Source organism: Protopterus annectens, chromosome 8.part0, assembly GCF_019279795.1.
Source record: "Protopterus annectens isolate FY-2018-M chromosome 8.part0, PAN1.0, whole genome shotgun sequence".
Classification (NCBI taxonomy): Eukaryota; Metazoa; Chordata; order Ceratodontiformes; family Protopteridae; genus Protopterus; species Protopterus annectens.
Genome location: NC_056741.1, coordinates 361972662 through 361989546, shown reverse-complemented (window position 1 = coordinate 361989546; position 16885 = coordinate 361972662). Strand labels below are relative to the sequence as shown.

The following is a 16885-nucleotide window of genomic DNA, read 5'->3' as shown; positions in this document are numbered from 1 at the left end:
TTATTAATGGCAGGGGGCTACCAGATTGACTTCCTATTTTTGGAGGAGAGTGTCTTGGTTCTATTGGGTATGGCTTGTTCCATGCATTTATGTACATGTTTGTACAGTGCATTGTTGTATGATTTGGCAGTCATGCAGCTATTTTCCATTGGCATGGGTGCCGTGACATTGGCCACCTCTGTTTTTAGGGGTCCAAAGTCAGCTTTGGAAAAGTTTTTCAAGGTGGTTACGTTTGCGGGGGGTGTGGGTGAGATGTGGATTTTCATGGTGATTAGTTTATGATCAGATCTGACCAGGGAGGTATTGATTATTGGTGTAGAGCAACGTTTGCCCATGTTAGTAATAACCAGGTCAAGGATGTTGTTTCCTCTAGTGGGAGTCAGAATGAGCTGGTCCAGGGTATTGGAACTGATGAATTCCAGGAAGTGTTGGGCTAGTGCATTGGTGCCTGAGTATTTTTCCCAGTTGATGGAGGGGTAGTTAAGGTCTCCTAGTAAGAGAGTGTTGGGTTGGACCTTGATTGTTTGATTCCAGGGTGCTTAGGAAGTTGGAGTGAGAGTCTAGGGACATGGTTTGTGTCCTATAGCAGGCTATGACCTGGATCACCATCTTACTCAATGTTAGTTGTACCTGACATATCTCAGATGCGTTATGCTGGGCTACTAGTCTGGAAGTGTGCATATCCTTTGAGTATGGAGACACCACCGACTTTTGAGCTTCGGTCCATGTTTTGGGGCTGAAAGGTGTGGAATGAGTTATAGCCTGGTAGCGCAGGTGTGCTTTCTGCCTCTTTAAACCAGATCTCCATTACAGCAGAAATTTCAGTGTTCTCCATTTTGAGGAGTGCTTTGAGCGAATACCTCTTGAGATTTCGACTTCTAGCGTTGAGCAGCATGACCCTCAGATTGCATTTATTTATAGCTGTATAATGGTATTTAAAGTGTTGCTGTAGCTAGTATAGAAAAGAACTATTGCACACCATGGTCTCCACAGTTAATAGGAAGGCCATGCATTCTTTTAGATTTTGTACTTGGATGACACGTCACCTGTGGTTTATACAGTGTCCCATTCTCTACTGAATCTTATCAGTTATCTCTTGATCAGTGAAATTATGATAGGTCATCTGCTGAGTATAAGGTTTCCTTTGACACCAAATGCCACCTTGTGCATACTGTCTCCAAGCAGTGGCAAGTGACAAGCATTTTTTGCCATCTGCAACTAAGAAATGTTAGATGCGCATTAGTCTTTTATAGTCAGGCACACATTGATGCGCAGTTTCTGCCACACATAATTGTGAATTGTGACTGCTTTCACCATACATGTGTGCATATCATTAGGACTTCATTTCCCTACCATGCTTTATTTGCTTGTCATTGTGTGGTCATGTGCTTATGCCTTCTGTTGTGCATTTGAGTTAACTGCACTGTAAAGCAGCATGAGCTATGAATATGTATTAGTCTGTGCCAGCATGCACATGGTGAACTCTGGAATGGATGAGTGTTGTGTACTACGCAACTAGTCCGTCAATCTAGCCAGTATTCTGTGAAAATATAAAATACAGTTTATGACTTGGACTAATGAATGCAATGTTGCTTAGAGAGCTTTGTGATAAAAACTTTACAATTTAAAGTTTTAAGTATTTTTTTTTAAGTATGGGTTTATAATTAAGTTTTAAATTAAAAATATCTGAATTTAACACTAAATGTATACAGAAAAGAAACATATAATGCTAAGGACTTACATGTTTTAATTGGGAGGTGATATTAAACAAACTCTGAGCCCATCCCTCTGTTTTTACTTGTCAGGATTAAAGTAAATAAATATGTTTATAAAGAATAGTAGCACTAACTGAAATCACCCAAAAATGCACTGCCTCATCCAAACTCAAATGTTCATGCCCATAGATCAATACTTTATTACAATTGATAACTAGCAGATCTAGGAGTTGGTGTTTTTAATTTATACCTCATTTTCAGAATGTTTGTCGTCCACAAGAGTTCCTCCAAAGACTCAAAGAACATTCTCCTGAAGAGAGAGATTGCAGTAAGGAAACTCAAGAGTCTTGAGTGTGGCTGCTAAAGCACTGATGTCCTTCCTTATCACTGTTGCAGTATTCTTTATATTTTGAATATCCTGTCGAGGATAGCATACCATCTGGCCAGCATACCAAAGCTTTTGCACCATCCTAGTGTCATATAGCATATGTGTGTCCTACATACAAGGCATAAGGTACATATAATGATGTATGGACCCCTAATCCTCAGAACTTCTTAGACACCAGCCTGAATGCTACTTTTGAATCTGGTCTGTATACTATTCATCAAACTGGTTCTTCTACTGAGCCTGATACAGATAAGTACCCCATTGGGGTCCCTTCCTTTCTTTTTTACTCCTTGTAATTTGTTTTCATACCATCCAGGAAGAGGAAATGTGAGTGTGGGAGGAATATTCCCCATAAAGACAGACACAAGAAGTGCCTTTTTTGTGTAGGTGCTATTCACGACTATACTCAGTTTGACATATGTCAGGCATTTGTCCCTAAGATGTTCCACAGTCTTACCTTTCTACTTGTCTGATAAACCAAAGTCTGAAGTTAATGACCCAGAGTACCATGGCCGAATCCGCCCATCCTGAAATTCATCAGACTGTTAAAAAAAAAAAAAAAGCACATACTTTAATCCACTGCTGTCCTGCTACCACTGGATGTCTCCCTTGAGTTGTATGAAGAACCTGAGGACCACCAGTGCTGATACCAGTTCCCTCGGCTTCGATCTAGGTGAAGGGTGACACAGAGCTGCTTATTCTCACATCTGCTGAGACTGTGCATATGTCTGGTATAGATGTAGAGGGGAACCACTGCTGATTATATCTGAATGGCCTAGGGATTGCCCAAATTTTAGTTAAGGAAGAGGTACCCTCATTGAATCCAGGTAGGGGTCTGAACCTCCTGTATTTGTCAAGGCACCTGTTACTTTAAAAAAAGAATCAGAAAACTAAACACGCGGCTACTGTAGTTAAGAATCCTCACAAAAAGTGGCAGGACTTTACTCAATGGCTATTTAATGCCTTCATGGCTCTGAAACCCCCACAGGGAGTTTCTGCTATTTCCTGGTCTTCCACCCCATGTAAGGGACCTAGGGATTCTGCTCTTCTGATGAGGACCTGGAGTCAAGTGATGAATCTTTAGCATATTCCTCACAAATACACTCTCTTTTGGCTTTGGGGTTTGACAAAGAAGATACTTTGTCCCCGACTTTCCTTTTGGGGAATTATCCTTTGAGGATACAGTGGTCAATATGATGGAACACTTTTAAGTGGGATTGTTCCCAATTATCAGAGGTTCAAATTAGGTATTATGAACTCTCGCAAATGGACTCACCCAGACCTCCTGTAGTCCCCCAGGCTTAGCTGCCCTGTTGAACACTGTCACAGAAACATCTCAGGCTACTGACTCTCAGCCTCTGGCTACTAAGAAGCCAGACAGATTTTATAAAGTATGTGAGGATCATAAATACTTATATAAAAGTTCATCATTTGATCCTGCTATTTTCCATGTCCACAGATGAGCCATCCAAACTGCTTTCTTCTTCTAAGCTTCTGTCTTCTGACAAGGACAGCCATGTTGTGGAGAGATATGGGAAAAAAGTGTATACTTCTGCTAACTTGGCTGGGCCATTCATTATCAGTCTCACATGACTAGATATGCCCACATTTGGAGGGGGGGTTGACTGAAATGCCTGATTCAGACAGTAAAACTTCTGGTCTGTCTCCTGGGTTTTGCCTCTCAAGTTGTTCAACATTCCATTAAATGCAGCTATGATGCAGCAGATGCTTCCTCTAGGGCTCTGGTTCTGTCATGAGGAGACATATGTGATTGTGCTTGCAGGCTTTACATGAGGACATTAAGGCCCAATTTTTAGATTCTCCCTTAGACAAACAGAATCTTTTTGGCACTGCTGCTGTAGAATTATGTATGCAGGACCTCAAGGAAAGTTTTGTTTCAACTGTATCTAAGTTCCAAAGGAACTGTCCTTCAAAATCTTCCTTTGTCCAAAATCAGCCTGGACAACCTACTAGAAGTAGGAAAGTTTCTAAGTGCATTTTCCCAGATAAACCCACTCAGAGTTCTAGAGACAAAAACCTTCTTTTCCTGATAAATCTGCCTGTCTCTGACATCCAGCCTTTCCTATCCCTCAACCAGATTCCTCGGTCCCTCAGGCTAACTCTTTCCTTCTCTGTTTGGCAACAGATAACTTCAGATGCCTGGGTTCTCTCCATCATCTAACATTGTTATTTTATGGAGTGGAGGTCGCTTCCTTCATCTTCTGGTCTCCGTCAGCTTCCTCATTTTCCACTGGTCTTGCAGGATCTGGTGGAACAGAGAACCATACAGCTTGTTCCCTTGTCACAACAGGAAACAGGCTTTTATTCCAGAATGTTTCTGGTTCCCATGAAGGAGATGTCATGGAGGCCCATTCTAGACCTGTCCTATCTCAACATCTTTCTTAATTTTTTTTCCCCTCCAGGATGTTATCTATTCAGACCCTTTTCCTTCATTTGCTTCCCCAGTCTTTTCTGATTTCTGTGGATTTGAAAGATGCTTACCTCAGTATTCCTATTCATCCTTTCTTCAGGAAAGTTTTGTTTCTCTGTTTCTTCCACTTATTATCAGTTCCCTTGGGAGCTTCTAGTCCATCCTTTACCCTGTCTCAAACTCAAACTCCACAGGTGAATTCAGCATGTCTCCCTAAATCCAGATCTGCCTTTTCAGATTCCTCTTCCTACTCAAGAGCTGTACTTGGATGCTTCTGATAGAGGTTGGGGAGCTTTCACCAACAACCTGAAAGTTTAGGGGTTTTGGTCCTATCAACAGATGTCATATCACATCAGTATCAAACAGATGAAGGCCCTAATCCTAACTCTTTGGGCTTTTCACTCATTTTGGATTCCAGGTCCTCCAAAGTTTTTTTTTTTTTTTTTTATTATTATACAGACAGTACAACATCCATGTGGTACATCAAGTAGGGGGACACAAAGTCTTACCTTCTTTGCAGGCTGGCTTTTCACGCTTGGGATTTTGCAAACCACCATCACCTGGTTCTTCAGACAGTGTACATCCCTTCAGAACACAATCTAGTGCAGATTCTCTGAGCAGGTCCAGGAGACAGCCTCACAAATGGATGCTTCACAAAGAGGTGTTTCTGGATATTGTCCTTCGGTGAGGTACTCCTCAAGTAGATCTTTTTGCCTCCCTTCTGAACAGACAACCTCCTCAGTTTTGTTCCAGAGTTCCAAGTCCACTGGCTTGGAAAGTGGACACTGTCTTTTTCTTGGAAGGGAGTGTCCCTGTATGCCTATCTTTTTCTTCCCTACTTCCCAGGGTCTTGCACAACATTGTGTGGGACACATCCGAAATCTTAATGGTGACTCCCTTTTTGTTCAGACAGTACTGCTTCTCCCTCCTCCTTTGCCCAGCCTGGGGCAATCAACACAAGTTACCTCACAAAATAGATGTACTCAAGCAAGACAAGGGGTATCTCATTCACCCCCCCCCCCACCTGTCTGCACTTCAGCTTACACTTTGGGTTATAAGATTTTGATTCCTTTCAGACACCAATTTTCTGAGGATGTGCTTTGTGTTTTGCAGGAGGTCAAAAAACACACCACTGCAAAATCCTATGTGGTTAAATGGAAGAGATTTTTTATTTGGTGTCTCAAACATGACCAGGGCATTTTTCTCTGTGGGGGTCCCTATGGGTTATGTCTTATTTGTGTGAATTGCTCAATACTGGTTTGGCATATTCTTCTGTTTAAAGCTCATTTGTCAGCCATTTCTGCCTGTCTGCCTTTGGGTCCACCTTTGGCTTCTAGTTTTGAAGTCAAACAATTCCTTAAAGGCATCCTTCATATCAGGCTTACAAGAATGCATATTCTTCCTTCTTGGGACCTTAAGTTTGTTCTTGAAAAATTGACCATGTCCCTGTTTGAGCCTACTTTTTCTTCTTCCCAGCAACATTGTAATTGGAAGACTATATTCTTGGTGGTCCTTACTTCTGCCTAGAGTTTCTGAACTCCAAACCTTCATTGCAGTTCTTCCTTTTTGTTTTTTCGCAAAGACAAAATGTCTCTTCGCACTAATCCTTCTTGTATACCCATGGTGGTTAATGATTTGTCCTTGAATCAATTTATTCATCTTTCCTTCTTTTTTCCTTCCCCACAGTCTGCTAGTGAGATGGTACTACACACCTTGGATTTACATAGAAAGTTCAGACATTACCTGCATAAGACAAAATGCATAAAAATATGAGCAACTTTTTATTTTCTTTCATGCTAGGAGATTGGGTTTGGTAAACCATCTCCACCTGGATCTCTAAGGTCATGTAATTTTGTTATGATTTTCATGGCAGGCAGCTTTCCTCTTTAGTTTGTGCTAATTCTTCCAGGGCAGCAGCCTCTTCTGGTGCTTTCTTCAAGGGTCTGGATACTAGATCCATCTTGGAACCTCCTACTTAGTCTTCTATCCACACTTTTTGCCAGGGCTATTCTTTATGGATTTATGGAGGGCTGTTCTCTGCCTCCCTCCTCCCACCCTCTCCAGTGGCTTTTGTACTCTCCCAGGTATAAAGAATATTGCAGCAGTGATAAGAAAGGACATAGTATGGTTGTGTAAGGTCTTACCTTAACAGTAGATGTCCTGCTTCTCACTGTTTCAGTATTTGGTCCCTCCCTCCTCCTCTCTTTTATTTTTCTGTTGCCCTACTGCTGTCGGAAGGGTTTTCTCTCCTATACTTATGTCCTTCTGTTTCCCTTCCTGGATGGTCATGATATCATTTCTCTAGAGTTCCTCTGGTTCTCCTGGGGTACTTCAGTTCTGAGAATAAGGCATCCATATATCACATATGTACTGTATGACTTGTGAATAGAACATAGGTCTGACGTATAATGCTGGGAAGGTGGAAAGTTGTTGGTATGCTGGCCACATGTTAGGCTGTTCTTGGCAGAATATTCCAAGTATGAAGAATACTTCAACAGTGAGAAATAGGACACCTGCTGTTATGGTAACTCTTACACATCTGTACTTTATCTGATGATTCTTATTTAAGTTTGTGAAAGTGACTTGAGCTACATGCCAGTGTAGGGGAGTAAGCTGTGAGATGGGATCACAGATGAGATTGCTCAATAAGGAGGTCCGATGGGAAAAAAGACAGTGGAAGAGGTGGTCTGAATGGGAATAAAATGAGTGGAATTGTTCATAAGAAGGCTTTCTAGTGCTGGAAAAAGTTACTGCTGTTGGTGATTGGATGTAAGAAGAAGTAATAGAAGGTGAAAGAGCAAATTCTGTACATCTTTGAGGGTCTAGTCTACATGTTAATGACCAGAACATTTAGAGTTGCATAGTACTAAGCACTAATTTTCATTTTTACTTCTTAGTCGTGCTGAGCACTTGGTCTGGGATGAGATATGTTGGACAAAGAAATGCAGAGGGATACTTGTATTGCTGGTTGTACTTGCTTGTGAGTAGATGGATACGTGTATTGCTGATTATACTTCTGAATAGAGGGATACTTATAATGCTGATTATACTTGCTTGTGAATAGAGGGATACTTGTATTCCTGGTTTTACTTGCTTGTGAATAGAGGGATACTTGTATTGCAGATTATACTTGATTGAGAATAGAGGGATACTTGTATGCTGATTATACTTGCTTGTGAATAGAGGAATACTTGTATTGCTAATTATACTTGTAAATAGAGGGATACATGTATTTCTGGTTATACTTGCTTGTGAATAGAGGGATACGTGTATTGCTGGTTATACTTGCTTGTGAATAGAGGTATACGTGTACTACTGGTTATACTTGTGAATAGAGGCATACATGTATTGCTGGTTATACTTGCTTGTCAATAGAGGGATACATGTATTGCTGGTTATACTTGTGTGAATAGAGGCATGTAATGCTGGTTATACTTGCTTGTGAATAGAGGCATACATGTATTGCTGGTTATACTTGCTTGTCAATAGAGGGATACATGTATTGCTGGTTATACTTGTGTGAATAGAGGCATACGTGTAATGCTGGTTATACTTGCTTGTGAATAGAGGCATACATGTATTGCTGGTTATACTTGCTTGTCAATAGAGGGATACATGTATTGCTGGTTATACTTGTGTGAATAGAGGCATACGTGTACTGCTGGTTATACTTGCTTGTGAATAGAGGCATACATGTATTGCTGGTTATACTTGCTTGTGAATAGAGGGATATGTGTATTGCTGGTTATACTTGCTTGTGAATAGAGGGATATGTGTATTGCTGGTTATACTTGCTTGTGAATAGTTAAATAGAAAAACTCCTTCACTGTTGTGTAAATGTGAAGATGATTATTTCAAAATTATGTTGACATTATATCAGTTGCAGACTCCATGCAGTCTTACTTGCACATTACACCTCCATGTTGATGATGTGAAGCAAAAAAGAACTGTGTAATTCACGCTTATAAACTTTTTAAGGTACAGGTACCTGTGAATATTTCGGAAGTTTATTAAGAGGTAAGTTCAGCTAGTTGTTACAAAAGCCAGAGTATGCATATTTTGTACTTTGAATATGGTGGATGCAGATGTAACTGATGCATATCAGTGTAAGCAAACTGGCAGTCAACAGTGTTTGTAAATTCTGTTTTCCATAATACCATGTGTAAAGGGATGCAGCCACCCTTAACCCCAGCCTAGTTCTTACATGAAGGTAATGAGGTGCACCATCACCCCCCATTGGTATTACATAGAACACAATTTGCATAAAGTGTGAATTCATTTTCATTTCTAATTAAAATAACCAGATAGCAAATGCTGTTTATATTCATAGATTCATAGATTGTTACCAGGCTAACAAAACGGGGGGCCTTTCTAAGCATAGCCAAGTTTTCCCGAAAGAGTAATGATGCCTTGTATCCAAACAGGACATTGAGGACTAGGTATTTATAATTTACCTCTGTTCATAAGGGACAAGGGTGCCAGGCCCAGTGTAAATTTCCTATCCCCCATCCTCTGGTCTAGGTTGTACTTAAACTGGGTATTAGACTCAGCTTCACATGGATGGGAAGCCTGTTCTGTAGGAGGGGCAGTCCCTGGGACACATATCTGTCTCTCCAGCATGTTCTGTTTAAGTCACAGGCAAAATTCAAGTTCCTAGACCTTGTATTTCTGGTACTCTTTGATATATGAATATGTAGGAGGCTCGTAAGTGTGGGGTTTGTAGATGCCTTGTAAGCCAGGCATAGCTCACTCCTCAGCAATCTGTAGGAGACTGAGTAGAGGAAAAGGGCTTTAAAGCACTCTGTATAAGGCAGGTTTATTATGCCTTGTATTCTTTTTGTAAGGAGTATGCCGCGGTGGTGCAGCGGTAGCATTGTTGCCTCACAGCAAGATGTTCTCCCGTTCGATTCTTGGCTAGAGTGCGGTGAGTGCCTTCTATGTGGAGTCTGCATGTCCTCCCCGTGGTTGGGTGGCATTCGAAAGACTTGCGTAATTGGGCATGCCTTCATTGAAGGTTGGACTTCGAGCTGGCACCGCGGCGTTTGTGAAAATCTACTGCCAATCATTAGTGGACCGGAGTTCCGCTGTGGTGACCCCTAACCGGGAAAAGCCGAAAGACAAACAACAACATTCTTTTTGTAAGGAACCTCTAAAGACAGTCTAGATGCTTCATATGCCTGGTCAGGTACATACCAAAAGGAACATTGTACTCTATGATTGGTCTGATCAGGGTGGAGTACAATGAGATAATCACCTCTCTGAAACTAGATGCCATACTAGATGCCATGTCCTTACTTATAAGTTGCACAACATAAAAGGACTTGCTCATCACTGTGGCCATGTGGTGGTCGAAGGACAGGCTATTGTCTATGTGCATACATAGATCCCTGACCACTGGTTCGGCTCTTAGGGTAGTATTATCAACATGGTAATTAGCCGGGATGTTGACTTCCCAAAGGGTACAATTATGCATTTCTTAGCATTAAGTTTAAGACCATAGCTTTGGCGTCATTTGTTAGTCAGAGATAGACTTTCTTGAAGAATGCAAGAGGTGCAGGTGAGTCGATGATAACCCCCAGCTTGCAATCATTTGCAAACTTAGTCAGCCATACACCTTCAGCATTTGCTTCCATTTCAGAGAAATAGATACCAAGAAGGAGTGGGCCCAGTACCAAGCCCTGTGGGACTCTGTTAGTGACTGGCCTCTTGGTGGAGGTGGTGTCCTCTATCTTGACCTCCTGCGTCCTATCAGTGAGCCAGTTGGCTATCCAGTGGGTGATAAAGTGGTTTATACTTAAATTAGTGAGCTTGTTTGTAATGCCAGAGTGGGATATTGTGTCAAAAGCCTTTGCCAGGTTGAGGTAAGCTGTGTACACAGTATTCCCTTCATCCAGTGCTTTGGTGACCCTCTCAAAAGTCCACCAGATTTTAATAGTCATGACCTTCCATTAAGAAAGCTGAACTGTGATGGATCCAGCATTTGCAGGTTGCCTATGTACTCCTTTATCATGTTCATGATGATTCTTTCCATGGCTTTACATATGAGGCTGATGAGACTTATGGGCCTGTAGTTACTCAGATCAGTGGTCAGACCTCCTTTGTGCAAGGGAATGACTGTAGCCATCATCTATTCCTTGGGGACAAAACCTGACTGAAGGCGCCAGTTGAAAAGTGATTCATGTGGATCAGAGAGGTCATGTTCCATGCTATTTATTAAACATCCTGGGATGTTAATGGAGCCCATCATTGCAGTGTTTTTGGTCTTGGAAAGTGCATTGATGACCTGTTCCCTAGTGATGGTTGGGAGGTTGGCGTAATGGTTAAGGTGCGTACCTTAGAAACACAAGGTGCAGGGTTTGATTCTGACATGGGGTAATTGGTTAGGCTTAAAATGGGCCATACGGGCAGTTAGCCTAGTACTAACCCATGAACCTATGATGGTTGAGGGGATTGTGGTATGCTGTATTTCTTTGGACTATTGTGGGGGCTGAGGGGGAGAAATTTGAGCTGAACTTGTCGGGCAAAAGGTTGGCAGTGGCCTCCGGTTCAGTGTGGGTGATGCCATTTACAATAATTAAATTGCATTGCCACTGCTGTTGTATGAGATTTATATTATATATTTATATACATCTAAGACAGTAAAGGAATTAAATATTGTCTCCATTAGTATGATGTTATTGGACAGGTTGCTAGGAGGCAATCAGCATTAATTGTATTGGCATAAACTGTCTTATTTAAAGATGAGTATTATTATTATTATTATTATTATTTACTGAGGCATGATTTGGCATTTTTAACAAATAGTTATGAAAACACTTTATGTATCTACATCTACCAGCTCTCATATATAGTTAGAGGAGACAGACATGCACACAGCCACTTTACTAGTCACACTATGACACTATGACTGTAGGCATAGATCAGAGGTATATAACATGTTTTTTCATACCCTATTGTTTATCTGAAATAGCATATGTTATCGTTTTACTTGTGTATCTGTTAAGTTTTTTTTTTCCATTTAAGGGCACCAGTAATGCCTTCATCTGTGAATCCCATTCACACCCAACCTGCATTTCTGAAGATGGCATCTCAGTCGGGCATGCTTCCTAGCATTCTAGGCACTGGTACACTGTCCGGATCTGGTGCATCTCATATGGTCTCCTCTGGTGAGTACATCTGTTTTCTGAGACTTTGTTAGAGATTAATAGACAATCTTTAAGGGTGTGCAATAGAAGTGCTTGGCTCTTTCATATACTTGTTTTCTGTAACCCCAATAAACCTTCCTTATCTGTCCATGGTTTAACTCAACCCCCCTTAGCACCCACATCACATTGTAACACAAAACCTAGGGGACATGAATTCTTACACTTTGCATGACTCCTACACCACAATCACAAAAATGTGCTCAAGCAAATATGTTATTTAATCTGCCACTAATTTTGGTAGCCACAGCTACCTTCTCTGAAGACTGAAAGCAGATTAAATAGGAAGAGTTAACCACGTGTTGGAAGACACCCTATGACTTTCCAGGGCGATTAAGGCCAGACTAACAAAAACATGGCAAGCGCCAGAAATGGAGTAAGAATTACTGGTAAGTGTGTGAAAGCTGTTTTTTTTTTTGTTTGTTTGTTTTTGTTTTTTTTAGTTTGAAAGTATATGTTATAAATATTTTTTGTCTATTTGTGTGAAAGAGAGTATCTTAATAGTCCATGTGTGCAGCAGTGAAAGAAATGTCCATTTCTGCTAAGATACAACAACCATAGCATTTGATTATTTTATGTGAGGGTACCACCAGCTTGGGGTGTGGGGACTTTCCGCCATGTAAAACACTTAACATAGGTTCATAGGTAGATACTAGGCTATTGGCCCTAGGGCCTATATAAGCCTAGCCAAACGGTACCCTGGCTTTTGCCACCCAAGAAAATTATTCTCCTGTACCCCTGTCAAGCAGAGCCACAGAAGTGATCCCCGGGGTGAATTCCTATCTCCCATCCAATCATCAAGATTTTTCTTGAAGAGTACTAATGAGGAGGTTTGTTTGATATAGATAGGTAGTTTGTTCCAGAGTATGGAAAGTCTCTGAGACAGGAATCTATCCCTCCAGCATGTTCTGTTTGTGGTGACAAGGTTTAGGTCCCTATAGCGTGTAGCTCGGACGGATTGGGATTTCTTTACATGGAGCATATCCAACAGCTCTGGGTTTGACATAGCTTTGTATGTTAGGCAGAGATCACCTCTGAGTAGGCGATATAGCGACAGAGTAAAGCTGGAGTTTTTTGAGACGGTCTGCGTAGGGCAGCTGTTTGAGGCCGGTAATCCTCTTTGTGAGGTATTTCTGTGACCTTTCCAGTTGTTGTTGATGTCTTGTGAGGTACATACCAAAAGGGGCGTTGTACTCTATAATGGGTCTAATGAGTGACGAGTAGAGGGGGGAACAGTGACCTCTTTTTTCCTGGATGAGAAACCTTTTGTGATGAGGTGTGCCATGTAGAAGGGTTTCCTGACTACTGTGGCAATGTGATTATCAAAGGAGAGACTACTGTCCACCTGTATCCCAAGGTCTCTTATCACACTTTCGGTGTTAAGTAGACTACCGCCTATGTGGTAGCTCATGGGTACAGAGTTTTTACCAAAAGAGATGACAATGCACTTTTTGGCATTGAGCTTGAGGCCATGGCTTTGACACCAGGCATCTGTCTCAGTGAGGCCCTTTTGTAGGATATCCACATCGTTAGGAGATTTGATTATGGCTCCTAGTTTGCAGTCATCTGCGAACTTTGTTAGCCAAAGACCTTCTGTGTTAGCCTGTACTTCAGAGAAGCAGATACCAAACAGGAGAGGACCTAGGACTGAACCCTGTGGTACTCCACTTGTCACTGGTCTGAAGTTGGATTTAGAGTCTGCTACTTTCACAGTGTGGGTTTGGTCATTGAGCCAGTTGGCAACCCATCTTGTGACATAGGGATTTATACCTAGTTTAGTGAGTTTGTCTATAATTACAGAGTGGGGGATGGTGTCAAAATCTTTGGCGAGATCTAGATAGCCTATGTGTACCACCTTACCCTCATCTACAGCTTTGGTGACTGCTTCAAAGAAGTCTATCAGGTTTAGGAGACATGATCTGCCTTTTACAAACCTGAACTGGGTAGGGTCCAGAGTTTGGAGATTACCAATGTCATTGTTTATAAGTTCCATGATGATACGCTCCATAGCCTTCCCGACCAGGCTCGTTAGCCTAATGGAGTGGTAGTTCCCAGGGTCCGTGGTGGCTCCACCTTTGTGGAGTGGGTTAACTGTTGCTGTGCACCATTCAGTGGGCACAAAGCTTGAGGTGAGGCTGTGATTGAATATATAGTGCCAGTTCGTTCTGTAGTTCATGTAGAATGCAGCCTGAGATGTTCTCAGGTCCCATGGATGCTGTGTTCTTGGCTTTGGAGAGTGTGTATTTTACCTGTGCAGCCGTAATTACAGGAACTTTGCATTCTTCCGGTATAGAGATGGGCCCTTTAGGGGATGAGAGAGGGGTAAAGTTAGCACTGAACCTATCTGCCAGGATGTTGGCAATATCAGTTGGTTCTGTATATTTAGTGCCATTGTGCTGTAACTCAGAGCAGAGCTGAGTGTTGCCATTGAGATTCTTGACATAGCTATAGAATGCTTTGTGGTTGTCTTTAGAATCAGTGGTGATTCTGTTTTCATAACTAGCTTTGGAGGATTTTATGAGGGATCTCAGCTTCTTACTGAGGCTGACCACGGAGTTCCTCCAATCATGTGATTTTACTCTTTTTTGCGACAGTTTCTTTCTTCTGTTGTGGTTTGTTTATAGCAGGGGACCACCAGATTGGCTTCCTTTTTTTGGAGGACAGCATCTTGGTTCTGCTAGGGATTGCATGATCCATGCACTCGTGTAAGTGCTTATAAAGTGCAATTGTATAGGATTCAGCAGTTGTCTCTCTATTGTCCATCAGTATGGCTGTCGTGAAGTTTGCCACTTCTGTCTTAAGCGTGAAGTTAGCTTTGGAGAAATTTTTTACGGTGGTTTCCCTAATGGGGGGGTGGGGCTGGGATGTGGATGTCTAGGGTGATTTGCTTATGGTCGGCTCTGACCAACGAGGAATTGACCTCTGGTGTGGAACACCGGTTGCCTCTGTTGGTAATGACCAGGTCTAGGATATTGCTGTCCCTCGTGGGAGTGTGGATAAGTTGATCCAAGGCATTGGAAATTATGAATTCCAGAAAACGTTGAGCACAAGAGTTGGTACATGAGTAGTTTTCCCAGTTAATGGTGGAGTAGTTGAAATTGCCCATTATTAGGGTGTTAGGTTGTATCCTAATATTTTCCAGTGTATCAAGAAATGAGGAGTGGGAATCCTGGGGCATGGTGAGGGATCTGTAGCAAGCTACAATTTGCATTGTGGTCTTGCCCAGAGTTAGTTGCACTTGGATAATCTCAGATGCATTATGCTGAGCAACTAGCCTGGAGGTGTGGATATCCTTAATGAATATGGACACGCCTCTGCCTTTAGTGCTTTGGTCCAAGTTAGGTGGCCGAAAGGTGTGGTATGAATTATAGCCTGGTAATGCAGGGGTGCTCTCTGGAGCCTTGAACCAGGTCTCTGTCACTGCACAGATGTCGATGTTCTCCATTTTAAGGAGTGCCTCGAGTGAGTGCATTTTGAGGTTTAGACTTCTAGCATTGAGTAGCATTACCCTCAGATTTTGCTTGCTTGTGCCTGTTACAGTGGTGAATTTGTCATTTGAATCTTGCCTAAAAAAGGCACTATAGCAGTGACAAGAGCCTTAGCCAGTATCCGGAATCCCAAGGGCGACAGGTGCAGGCCATCTCTGGCAAAGCATCGTGGTTTGTCGATCATGTCATCCCAGGCAGATAGATACTGGATCCCCTTAGAATGACACCAGAAACTTAGCCAATTGTTGAAGTCAATCATTTTGTCCTTGTACTGTGGTATCATTCTGGGTGATGGCAGGATGCTACTCAGTGCTAGGGTCATACCTGCCTGTGCTACAAGATCAGAAAGCTCCTCCATGTCTCTTTTCATGTAGTCCAGGGAGGTATGTCTCAGGTCATTCACACCAACATGGACAGTGACAGAGTCATATTTGTACTTGCTGTGGAGTGACCTGAGTGCATGCGTTATGTGGTGGATCCTGGCACCTGACAGGCAGCTGACAGTGACTTTCTCCTTGTTTAGCCTGGTGAGTGGAACATCAGTGTGCCTGACTATAGAGTTAACTGTGACTAAAGTGTTAGGTACGTTGTTATGCCTTATGGACTGTGGTTGAGTGGCACACTGAGTTTGTGGGGTATGTGTCATTTGGGTTGTGCTGGGGAGTGAAGGTTGCTTGTGTTTCTGCTTTGGAGGTCCCTGTTGCTTGGGTAGATTTTTTTGAGAGCCTCCACGAATGTAGGTGTGTGTTTTGTGTTTCTGTGTGTGTGCTTTGGTGGTGTAGGTTTTGAGGGACTATGTGATGAGTGTGGTGTGGTGCAAGTGTTTACCTTCTCCTCTTGACTGTCTAGTCGAGTCTTGGGTGAAGAGAGCTTTTCTTCCAGTTTGGTTATATAAGTGCATCTCTCACAGGTTGTAGTGTTGGGTGGTAGGAGGAGAGGGTTGTCATTTCACTTAGTGATTTAAAATGCCATCCAACAGGATGTTTTTTTAGGAGCTGATGTAAAGCCTTACTGAATGGATCATAGCAGTTCTACAGGGATGCATTACACCTACTCATAAAACGGATTTCTTAAAACGTGTCTACTGTTAAACTAAGTTACCTTTATAAAACAGCATCAAAACATTAACAAAAGGTATTGCATTGCATAATAAAAAAACTGTCTTTTGGCTTTTCCCGGTTAGGGGTCGCCACAGTGGAACTCCGGTCAGCTAATGATTGGTAGTAGATTTTTACATGCTGGCTTGCCGGGCCTAATGCCCATTCACACATGTCGACACACAGAAGACGCTCTAACTGAGAATCGAACGTGCAACGTCTAACTGTGAGGCGACAACGCTACCGCACCACCACCACCACCGCAGTGTAATAAAGATCTAAAATGAGAATATGTACAATATAATGGCACATCGTACTTGGTTACTAATACTGCTTTGTTTTGGAGTATGATTTTAAGATTACTTATTCTTTAGGCTTGTGACATTTTAATTCATTCAGATTCCTGACATTTAAATTACATAATACTAATAATAACAATAATATATATATGTATCTGCAGATTAACAAACTGACAAGTGTAAGAGCATGATTCCACTTACATAAAAAATAAGTCAAGGTTGTGCAACACTTAGGAATTACTAATGTCCCTTCTATTTGTGAGTT

General features: G+C 41.9%; 1 protein-coding gene across 1 annotated transcript in view; it reads left to right on the top strand.

Annotated features, from left to right (window-relative positions):
- Window positions 1-16885, top strand: part of LOC122808810 (homeotic protein proboscipedia-like) — a 1259012-nt gene that overhangs the window by 389367 nt on the left and 852760 nt on the right. Inside the window, exon 5 of the mRNA XM_044079870.1 lies at window positions 11558-11700. Within this exon, the coding sequence (XP_043935805.1) occupies window positions 11558-11700 (143 nt within the window). The remainder of the gene's footprint in view (window positions 1-11557; window positions 11701-16885) is intronic.